Raw genomic sequence first — 11,277 nt, 5'->3', positions numbered from 1 at the left:
TAATAAGCTAATTTTTTTACTAATGACAAAATTTATGTTTGGCCTTAGAATTATATATGTCACGTACAATATGTTCAATATGTTTCCATTCTTACAATTAAATAAAGACATTATATTGTTGTTTGAGTTTTAAACAACATCATATTAAAAGATAAAACAGACACATATATGCTTCCTAATTTCTATATTATGGAAAGTCTCTCTAGAAAGCAAGCTCACTGGATTGCAATAAATAATTTATATAAAATATATATCCACCACAGAGGAGCCCGCCTATTTGCGCAAGCCGCTGTACTAGTTCAAACATTTTTTAAGAGAATGTGAGCCAGAAATAATAATGTTATTTCGGGAGTACTCAAGTTTTTTGATAACCATGCATGCATTCAGGTGTGGATATTGATAGATCATGATTACCACATTGTTGACGCTGAGAGTGTAAGTGTAGGGAGAGTCGTCGCCATGGCTCTGGTGTTGTCTGGTCGAGCACTGGAGCATGCCGGACTGTAGCGGTGAAAGTCAGCATCCTCCACCTTCTCTCTCTCTCTCTCTCTCTCTCTCTCTCTCTCTCTCTCTCTCTCTCTCTCTCTTTGTGTCAACCTTTTGGTTTTTGGCTCAGTGATGAGCTCCTGCATGCTGCTATGATCAAGTATTTATGAAAGAAGGGTCTAGGTGACAGGTTTTGTTGGCAGTATCTACGGCATATTAAGGCTGAGGGAAAAGGGCATCAAAGTTCAAGCACACGACAAAAGGCTGCTATGATCGTCCTTTTTAATCTACAAGTATTAGAAGTGGCAGCGAGTCTGACGGCGGATGTTGTGCTTGTTAATTGGCAAGTAGTAGAAGCAGTAGGCATTAGCGAGTGCGACTGGTATTATTGTTGCCATCACCATAATGGGCAACCTACCCTATTTGTTGATCCGACCTTGCTATACATACGATGAAATCTCCGTCCAACATTACGATTAGAGACAAATCGTTGATGATTCAGGCCATAACATTTGCAGTCTGGTCGTACCGATGTACGATGAATATGAATCGTACGCAGAGCAGATTTTTTGTTGATCAATTGAAGCGGGTGGTCAGTCGCATGTGTCTTTGGCACGCATAACATGGGTCGCTAAGATGGCAAGCCATACATTAATTCCACCTGCCGGACAAAACGCGAACCCTAGGTATCTGTTTGTTGTCCAATTGATAGAGGTGGGTGGTTACTTGCATGCGTGTCTGATTAGCTGGACATGCGTGGCTGACAGAGGCCCAAACATATATATTAATTCCAACTGCCGGACAAATTGAAACGTAGGCATAACAACTTGATTCTCTCTTTAAGAAAAAAGTCGCCGTTGAAACATCAGCGATCGTCACATCACCGGTTCACACCTTCACCCCAATGACGAGACTAATAGGGCCGGCAAACGCATAATGGTGGTCATGTTCCTGAAATTGTCACGGTGGTTGATCGAATAGCTGGAACATCACTGTCAGGGGAAATGAAAAATTGCAGCACTTGTGTTCAGCATGTTCACACAGGTTGTCTTTCGTACTTGTCTTTTCAGCAGGTTGTCTCATAACCACCTTACTGAGCATCACTGTTAGCCAGTTCCATGAGCTGATCGCCCCATTTCCCATGGCAAATCCTACACAAGGTCGTTCCTCTTCCATCCTGCTAGCATCTGGACGCCAGGCACCTCAACAGGCCGTCCTCCTCTGGGCTGCTCCACAGTTCGTGTCAAAGTGTGGGCTACATCATGGAAAAAGAAAGCCTCCTCGCTGCAGCTTCGCCTGCTCGGCCTCCGGGATTCCTTCCACCGAACCACGTACGTTGCTCTGTTTCTTCTCTCTGATTTCTGCTCCATCTGGTAAGGAAGGAGTAAGAGTCCGTAGCTTTGCTTGGGTGGACTTTTCTATTTTTCTTAAGCTACTTTCGATGCAGATTCGCATGGATGCACATATAATTCTTCTCTGTTTACCAATGCCTGAAACTTATACTTGTGGTTGGGATTGCTAATTTATCTATTTGTACTTCTAGAGTTAGGCCGTCTAATTGATTTGTTTCATACTGCTCTCCTTTCGCCGAACAGCCTATGTTGAGGAGATGTTGGCACGAGAAAATGCAAGGACGCGCAACACGGTATGAACATCACTCCTAAGTCCTAACCCTTGTTTCGACTAGATGTTTCAAGTCCATGTCATGTCAGGATTCACGTCACTGATCAAATGCTGGATGTAAATTAGGAACGGAAGGCTAGAATACGGAAACATCTGGAGAAACCTGAATTCTCGCCATCTGCCTATGACACAGCATGGGTGGCTATGGTGCCATTGCCCGACACCAATCGGCAGGCTCCATGCTTCCCTCAGTGTGTTGAATGGATATTGCAAAATCAACACTGTAGTGGTTCATGGGGTATCAACCAATTCGGCTTATTAGCAAACAAGGATATTCTGTTATCAACACTGGCTTGTATCATTGCACTTAAGAAATGGAACGTTGGCTCCGACCACATAAGTAGAGGTATGTATATATAGATATAGATTGTTTTACCTTGCATTGTTTTAGTTTTTTCGGAAAGGAGGTTGAAACCCCTGGCCTTGCTTGAAAGATCCTGACACGTATAAAATGATACTTGCAGGACTAGAATTTATTGGAAGGAATATCTCCACTGTAATGGATAAGCAGATTGTTTCTCCTATAGGCTTCAATCTCATTTTCCCTGGTATGTTTAACCATGCTATCAGGATGGGTTTGGAATTTCCAGTCAGAGAAACTGATATCAGTGGGATACTTCACCTTCGTGAGATGGAGCTGAGAAGGTGTGTAATGAAAAATGCTGCCATATTAGTGTAGCACGGCTCATCGGCCTAGTACGTTTGCGCCTTCACCAGCAACCTAGCACTGCTTGCCTTCACCATCAAGAAGTCTTTTTTTCTACTTGTTCTTATAAAAATAACGTAGAAAAATTGTTCTACGGTTCAGGGCTTCAAATAATTGTTTCCTTGAAAACTTATTTTCAAGAACAACTTTACAAAATTTCTTATGTGTTTGTAATTATTTTGAATGGAAAATTTGTCCTTGCTTTATTTCTTTTCCTTCTTGTTTTCAAAAGAATTGGATAAGTGTTTTAAGATGTTTTCCCTTAGTATGGTTTTGTACAATCAAGTTTGACTGAGGAAATCCCTTCAGAAAAAAAGAATTTGACGGAGGAATATAGGTTATGGTGCGGTAATCGAAGATTTTGTAGCATCCAAGATACTAGGGTACTCTAGGAGCATGCAAGTTTTCGTGGTCAGATAGCATCCGGGGAGCTCGTGGGAAAAATATACAAAATCAGGTCTGCATAGTGTTTTTTTTCAAGTTTTTTTACATTCAATTTTTATTTGCCACGAGCTCCAGGGATGTCATTGACCATGAAAAGTTGCACGAGCCTACCCCACTTGAGCATCTTAGATGCCTAAAAGTTTCAGATTTTTCTAAATTTGTGTACTATTTGTTTTTCTAATTTACTGTTCAGGGGCGGGTGCAGTTGGCCTGGGCGCCGAATCACTGCTCTCGCCCTAGTGTTGGTTCTATGTTCTTTTGCTTACTAATAAAATTAGCAATCAAAGTTTGTGTATTACCTATGAGTAACATAATATACATATTTATACTTGCTTTAATTTAGATTGGCTGGTGAGGAATCTAACGGGAAAGAAACATATCTGGCCTTTGTTGCTGAAGAAGGGTTGGTAAGCCTGCTGGACCGCAATGAAGTTATGAACTTCCAGAGAAAGAATGGGTCGTTGTTCAACTATCCTGCCGCAACGGCCGCTGTATTAGTCCACCGCTACGATGATAAAGCTCTCCAATACCTCAATTCCATTGTCAGTATATTTGGCAGTGCAGGTACGTGTTTGTCTAATTTTGTTTCTGAAGCATCTCCAAGGGTGAAGATTCTTGCTATATACCTAATGCCGCTATACGTATACAGTACCAACAGTGTACCCACAGAATATATATTATCAGCTCTCAATGGTGGATATGCTCAAAAAGATCGGAATATCTCGGCACTTTTCCAGTGAGATAAACAGTATCCTGGACAAGGCATACATGTAATAATCAGGAGTAAATACTACTTGATATCTGTTCGTAGTAGTATGTAAACTTGATTGTATTCACTTTGCAGTTCCTGGTTACAGAGAGATGAGGAAATAATCCAAGATGTAGAAACATGTGCAATGGCATTTCGCCTTTTACGGATGAATGGATATGATGTTTCATCAGGTAGATACTTTGATCGAAATTCCATGTCTCCTAACAAACATTCTCTTTTTCCTTTAATTTTACTTACTGCAGTTAAAAATTAATCTTGTACAGATGAGTTGTCCCATGTTTCTCAAGCCTTCACTTTCCATAACTCACTGGAAGGTTATTTAAATCAAACAAAATCTTTATTAGAGTTATACAAGGCTTCAGAACTATGTTTGTCAGAAAATGAATTGGTCCTGGAGAACATAAGTAACTGGTCAGGGCGCTTATTGACAGAAAAGTTGTGCTGTAATGGGTCAGAAAGAATGCCAATTCTTGGAGAGGTAAGTATCTACGGATTTAAAACCCATTTCATTTGACATTTTGGTTTAAATTCAATATTGTTCTTTTGTAATTTCAGGTAGAATATACTCTTAAATTTCCATTTTATGCAACAGTGGAAGCTCTAGATCATAAGAGGAACATTGAACATTTTGACTCTAGGGTTCCTCAGCAGCTAAAGACAAAAAACTTGTAAGGCCCTCTTTTCTGAAAAATAAATCTCTGTGACATCATGTCAATATATGTCACAATAAAATGAAAAAAAAATGTTGGATCAGGCTGTGTCATGTTAATCAAGATCTTCTAGATTTTGCCATTGAAGATTTCAGTATTTCTCAATCTATATACCAGGATGAACTTAGCCACATCGAGAGGTAATTTGACTATCATTTTTTCACTTGATTTCTTTATGTTTCTATAGATTATTTGGATTACTTTTTGGGTTGACAGGTGGGAGAAAGAAAACAGGCTGCACCAGCTAAGATTTCTACGCAAGGGGAGTCTAATAAATTGTTACCTCTCTGCTGCTGCAACCATATCCGCTCATGAATTCTCTGATGCTCGCATTGCATGTGCGAAAAGTATTGCGCTCGTACTTGTTATTGATGACTTCTTTGATGTTGGAGCATCCAAAGAAGAACAAGAAAACCTCATCGCATTAGTAGAGAAGTATGTTTCCCTTAACTTGATTTCTTTGTCTGCACTTTCTGAAACAGCGCTGGTGTATTATGCTTTGCAAGTGAGTCATCCTTCCTGTTTTGCCAATGGTTGTCTTAGGTGGGATGACCATCACAAAGTTGAGTTCTACTCTGAGCAAGTAGAAGTAGTATTTTCTGCTTTTTATACCACAGTTAATCAGATTGGAGAAATGGCTTCTGCAATACAAAACTGCGATGTTACAAAGCACTTGGATGAAACAGTGAGTTTCTTGTGTTACCTTCAGATTCTGAGATACGTTATGTTGAATTCCAAGTTGATAAGTACCACATGGCAGCTGCGATTAGCTACATACAAAATAAGTAAGAAAAACCGTGTATTAAAAATTGCATACTCATCTGCAGTGGCTACATTACATGAGGTCTGTGGCAACCGAGGCAAAATGGCAACGGAATCAATATGTGCCAACAGTTGAGGAATACATGACAGAACCGCTTACCTCATACGGGATGGGCCCGATTATGCTCACATCACTGTATTTTGTCCAAAAAAATCTCCTGAAGCACATTATCAAAGACCCGGAGTACAGTGAGTTGCTTAGACTAATGGGTACATGTGGCCGTCTCTTGAATGATACTCAAGGCTTTGAGGTATTTTCCGTTCAATCTCTAACAAGTATTCATAGCAATGGGTTATCACTGCCGTACGTGCAGATTAATTTGACCCAGGGTAGTTCCTAATAAATGATCTCGTTGATGCAGAGGGAATCCAGAGATGGAAAACTGAACATCATCTCACTGCTTGTTCTTCAGAGTGGAGGTTCCATGTCCATAGAAGCTGCTCAAGAGGCCACACAGGAGTCAATAGCCTCATGTCGGAGAGACCTGCTAAGGATGGTTGTTAGAGAAGACCGTGTTGTTCCTAGGCCATGCAAGGAGCTGTTCTGGAGGTTTTGTAGGACAGCTCACTTGTTCTACTGTCACACCGACGGATTTACGTCGCCCAAGGAAATGCTCTGCACAATGAATGCAATATTCACAGAGCCACTCAAACTTCAAACTACCAGTCCTTCTTTTGATGTTCAATCAGAACAATAATCAAGGATTCCTTAATTATGCTATTATCCTGATTATATATGGATGACAAGGAAATATACCAAGCGGGGAGAGTAAATGCGACAGTAACCATATGAACCTTACAAATGAATCACTCACCGGTATCTGGTTGATATGCATGCCGCCAGTTAAAGGGTAGGAATTCTTTTTTTTTTGCGGGGGAGGGTAGGAACTCAATAAGTAAATGACACCGGCGGTCCGAGAACTTGCGTTGCGGGTGCACTTAAGTCACGGTACTTGCAAACTGGAAAAACCCATCATAGAACTTGAATTACTGGTGCAGATAGGTCACACAGGTCATCTGAACCGGCCAGCGGCCCGGTTTTCTCCCTCTAACGGTCAAGCGCGATAAATTTGTTCACGACTTTAAAAATATATATGATTCGTGACTTTAAAAAAATGTTCGTGAATGATAAATTTGAAAACTATTTGTTCACGACATTAAAAAAATGGTCGATAAATTTGAAAAATATTTTTGATTCGCGAACATTTTTTTAAAGTTGTGAACATTAAAAAAAATTGTGATTCATGACTTTCAAAACAGTTCGCGAACAATAAGTAAAAAATATTTATTAAAAATATTTGTGATTTGTGACTTTAAAAAATTGTCCACGAACAAAAAAATTGAAAATGCTTGCGAACGATAAATTTGAAAATGTTCGTGAATGATTAATTTGAAAACTATTTGTTCACGACTTTAAAAAAATCGAAAATGATAAATTTGAAAATGTTTGCGAACAATAAATTTGAAAATGTTCATGAACGATTAATTTGAAAAATATTTGTTCACAACTTTAAAAAATGTTGGTGAATGATAAATTTGAAAAATATTTGTGACTCGCGAACATTTTTTTTAAGTTAGATTTCAGAAAATGTTTGTGATTCGCGACTTAAAAAAAAAGGTTCTCGAACGATAAATTAAAAATACTGCAACGGGGGAACCAGAAGATGTGCCAGATGATGCTGCAATGGGGGAAGCTGCTGAAGATTAAGAGGAACCAGACGATGTGCCCGATGATGATCTCCGCCGGGTCATTGTCGATCCAAGGACGCAATGCGAAAGTCAAAAGGAGAAGCTGAAGTTCGATCGCATGTTAGAGGATCACAAAAAAAAGTTGTACCCCAATTATGAAGATGTCAACACAAAGCTGGGTACCGTACTAGAATTGCTGCAGTGGAAGGCAGAGAATGCTATGCCTGACAAAAGAATTGAGAAGCTACTGAAAATATTGAAGAAGAAGCTTCTAAAGGATAATGAATTACCCGACAGTACGTACGCAGCAAAGAAGGTCGTATGCCCTCTAGGATTGAAGGTGCAGAAGATACATGCATGCTCTAACGACTGCATCCTCTACCGCGGTGCATACGAGGATTTGAACGCATGCCCGATATGCGGTGCATTGCGGTATAAGATCAGATGAGATGACCCTGGTGATGTTGACGGCGAGCCCCGCAGGAAGAGAGTTCCTGCGAAGGTGATGTGGTATGCTCCTATAATACCATGGTTGAAACGACTGTTCAGAAACAAAGAGCATGCTAAGTTGATGTGATGGCACAGTGAGGACCGTAAGAAAGACGGGAAGTTGAGAGCACCCGCTGACGGGTCGCAGTGGAGAAAAATCGAGAGAGAGTACTGGGCTGAGTTTGCACGTGACCCAAGGAACATATGGTTTGGTTTAAGCGTGGATGGCATTAATCCTTTCAGGGAGCAGAGCAGTAATCACAACACCTGGCCCGTGACTCTATGTATGTATAACCTTCCTCCTTGGATGTGCATGAAGCGGAAGTTCATTATGATGTCAGTTCTCATCCAAGGCCCTAAGCAACCCGGCAACGACATTGATGTGTACCTAAGGCCATTAGTTGAAGAACTTTTACAGCTGTTGAATGAAAACGGTGTATGTGCGTGGGATGAGCACAAACAGGAGGAATTTAACCTGCACGCGTTGCTGTTTGTAACCATCAACGATTGGCCCGCTCTCAGTAACCTTTCAGGACAGATAAACAAGGGATACCACGCATGCACGCACTGTTTAGCTGACCCCGAAAGTATATACCTGGGAAGCTGCAGGAAGAATGTGTACCTGGGCCATCGTTGATTTCTTCCGACCAACCATCAATGTCGAAAGAAAGGCAAGCATTTCAAAGGCGAGGCAGATCACCGGAAGAAGCCCGTCATGCATACCGGTGATCACGTATTTGCTATGGTCAATGATTTACACGTAATCTTTAGAAAGGGTCCCGACAGACTAGCTGTTCCGAGTGACGCTGGGGGACACGCACCCATGTGGAAGAAGAAATCTATATTTTGGGACCTACCCTATTGGAAAGACTTAGAGGGACGCTCTTCGATCGACGTGATGCACGTGACAAAGAACCTTTGCGTGAACCTGCTAGGCTTCTTGGGCGTTTATGGGAAGACAAAAGATACAGCTGAGGCACGGGAGGACCTGCAACGTTTGCACGAAAAAGACGACATGCCTCCAAAGCAGTATGAAGGTCCTGCCAGCTACGCTCTTACCAAGGAAGAGAAGGAAATCTTCTTTGAATGCCTGCTTAGTATGAAGGTCCCGACTGGCTTCTCGTCGAATATAAAGGGAATAATAAATATGGCAGAGAAAAAGTTTCAAAACCTAAAGTCTCATGACTGCCATGTGATTATGACGCAACTGCTTCCGGTTGCATTGAGGGGGCTTCTACCGAAAAATGTGCGATTAGCCATTGTGAAGCTATGTGCATTCCTCCATGCAATCTCTCAGAAGGTGATCGATCTAGAAATCATAACAAGGCGGCCGCGGGAGAGCAGGTGGCCGGCGATGGTGGCCTCGTAGAAGGAGTCGGCGAAGCCCGGGTCGTCGCTGCGCACCTCCACCTCCGCGGCGACCGGCAGAAGTATGAACTCGTCGTCCTCCTCCGACTCATCGTCCGCCTCGTCCTCATCGTCCGCCTCCACGCCGACCGGCAGCAGGAGCTCCTCGTCCGATGATGAGGAGTCGGAGGGGGTCGGGGGGCGCCTCCTGGCACGGCCGCGGCCCATGGGAGCTGGCTGCTTTGGCGCTCGTCGATTCCTTGGAGTGTGAGGGGGAAGCTAGCGATGTGGGAGGGTGGCGGAGGCAGCGATGTGGGATGGCTGCGCCGGGTGGTGTGGTGTGGTGTGAGAGCGACCCACTTCCGAGGCGGGGCGGGGGTGATTGTGGTGGACAGCACGGCAATAGTTGACGCGAGGCGGGACAACAGAGACCAGAAACCGGTAGAGGTTGTGCGTGTGGTCAATGTCACCGCTCCCCTGTTTCATCAATTACTACCAGTTACTCCTTCTGGTTAAGAGCAAGTACAATAGGTCAATAGCATCTAGTCAGCCGGCTGCAAGCCATTACACGTCAGAAAAAATCTAGCTGGAGGGAAGAAAAGACAGGAGAGAGAAGGGAGCGGGCGATTCACTCGTCGCCCGGCTACAGCGCAGTACTCAAGAGAAAGAACTGCATGTATGGGTTAAAAGCTCAAGGGCAGGTCGGTAGCAGAGACGCTAAGAAACGACGATTCGGGATCTCAGGCATGGCGACATTGGTGTCATCGCGTCTGAGTTCCTTGATCTCTGGAGAAGACTGCAGAGGCACGCAGGCATAATTCAAGAAGGAGTACAGGACAACATTCGGTGGACCGCTACAGGCAATGGGGTGTACTCCACCAGCTCGGCCTATGCGATTCAGTTCCAAGACCCACCGGACTGCAGGTACAGATCGACAATTTGCAAGCCATGGGCGCCGGCAATGATGAAGATCTTTTTCTGGCTACTTCAACATAACCGTCTGTGGTGCAACGATCGGCTTCAGCGGCGTGGATGGTCAAACAGATACTTCTGCCAATTCTGTTTCCGCTATCTGGGGACTTCAGAACATCTGTTCTGGTCCTGCCCCTGCTCCTAGAAGATCTGGGCAACGACATCACGTTGGCGTGGTTGCCAAGCCCTCAACCTAGCCTGTTGGGCGGCGACGCCTTCAAGCTCAGTCACGATAAATATGATCACGCATAAGGCGCAGCCAGGGAGCGAGAGGCAAGCCATCCGATCAATGATTATCCTGTTATGTTGGGAGATTTGGCAAGAAAGGAACAGCTGCATTTTTCGCAGCAAGGAAGCAAGCCCAGCAGATGTCATTGCCAGAATCCGGGCCACCGTTGAACTCTGACGCTGAGTGGGAGCAAAGCACTTCGAGCGCCCCTTCGGGGAAAGCGATGCGAGAGGATAGACCTACACTATGAACCGGGCCGTCTTTTTCTCCTCCTTTTTGTGTAATCTTTCATCCACCGATCACTTGATCAACCATGTTTTCCGCTCTCTCCTTCCAAATCAATGAAATGCCACCACGATCTGGATCTTTCAAAAAAAAAGATACTCGTACCATTAGTTCAGTGTTCGCGACGTGTTGGTTTTTACCAACCTTTTTTTTCTAAACTTTATCATACTTTTACATCTACACAATACCCACATATATGTTGCGCGAATTTAGAATTGGGTTCATCCATCCTAGGCAGGCATGCCGGCATCTACTTTAGGGGTGGGGAGGGGGAGGGGGGACAGGCTCTCCCACGATCTAACTTAGGTGTGTGGGAGCGCTGCAATTTACCCGGAAAAAAAATTCCCTCACTAGGGTGAGAGGGATGGCCATGGATGGCGGGTGAGGGGAGGCCTGTGTGGCTAAGATGGCGCGGGAGCGCCACCGGCCGTGAGCGGCGCAGTTCGACGGAACGTGGGGGTAGTTTCAGGGAAGAACATGAATAGGATATGGGGCATTAGGTTGAAGAAAATAATCTGGCCGTTCATTTTGCATCCGGCGGCTCAGACAGGAATATCCGCATGATATACAGTAATGTGCATGATCTATAGTAATGCACTGTATAACATGCATTCTATAACTAAATTTACAAAATTATCAGTCC

General features: G+C 43.5%; 1 protein-coding gene across 1 annotated transcript; it reads left to right on the top strand.

The window, feature by feature from the left end:
* The first annotated feature begins 1,617 nt into the window (after window positions 1-1,617).
* On the top strand, window positions 1,618-6,358 carry LOC123040055 (9-beta-pimara-7,15-diene synthase, chloroplastic-like). Its single transcript, XM_044462999.1, has 14 exons — window positions 1,618-1,817; window positions 2,082-2,131; window positions 2,236-2,515; window positions 2,634-2,814; window positions 3,663-3,883; window positions 3,969-4,089; window positions 4,164-4,261; window positions 4,355-4,569; window positions 4,647-4,759; window positions 4,846-4,941; window positions 5,018-5,236; window positions 5,345-5,486; window positions 5,629-5,874; window positions 5,986-6,358. The coding sequence occupies exons 1-14, from the start codon at window positions 1,628-1,630 to the stop codon at window positions 6,319-6,321; spliced, it is 2,508 nt and encodes an 835-aa protein (XP_044318934.1). The 5' UTR covers window positions 1,618-1,627; the 3' UTR covers window positions 6,322-6,358.
* The last annotated feature ends 4,919 nt before the right edge of the window (window positions 6,359-11,277 follow it).

This window comes from Triticum aestivum, chromosome 2B, assembly GCF_018294505.1.
Source record: "Triticum aestivum cultivar Chinese Spring chromosome 2B, IWGSC CS RefSeq v2.1, whole genome shotgun sequence".
NCBI classification, from domain to species: Eukaryota; Viridiplantae; Streptophyta; class Magnoliopsida; order Poales; family Poaceae; genus Triticum; species Triticum aestivum.
Note: the sequence above shows the minus strand (reverse complement) of the source record. Positions and strands in the feature narration are given on the sequence as shown.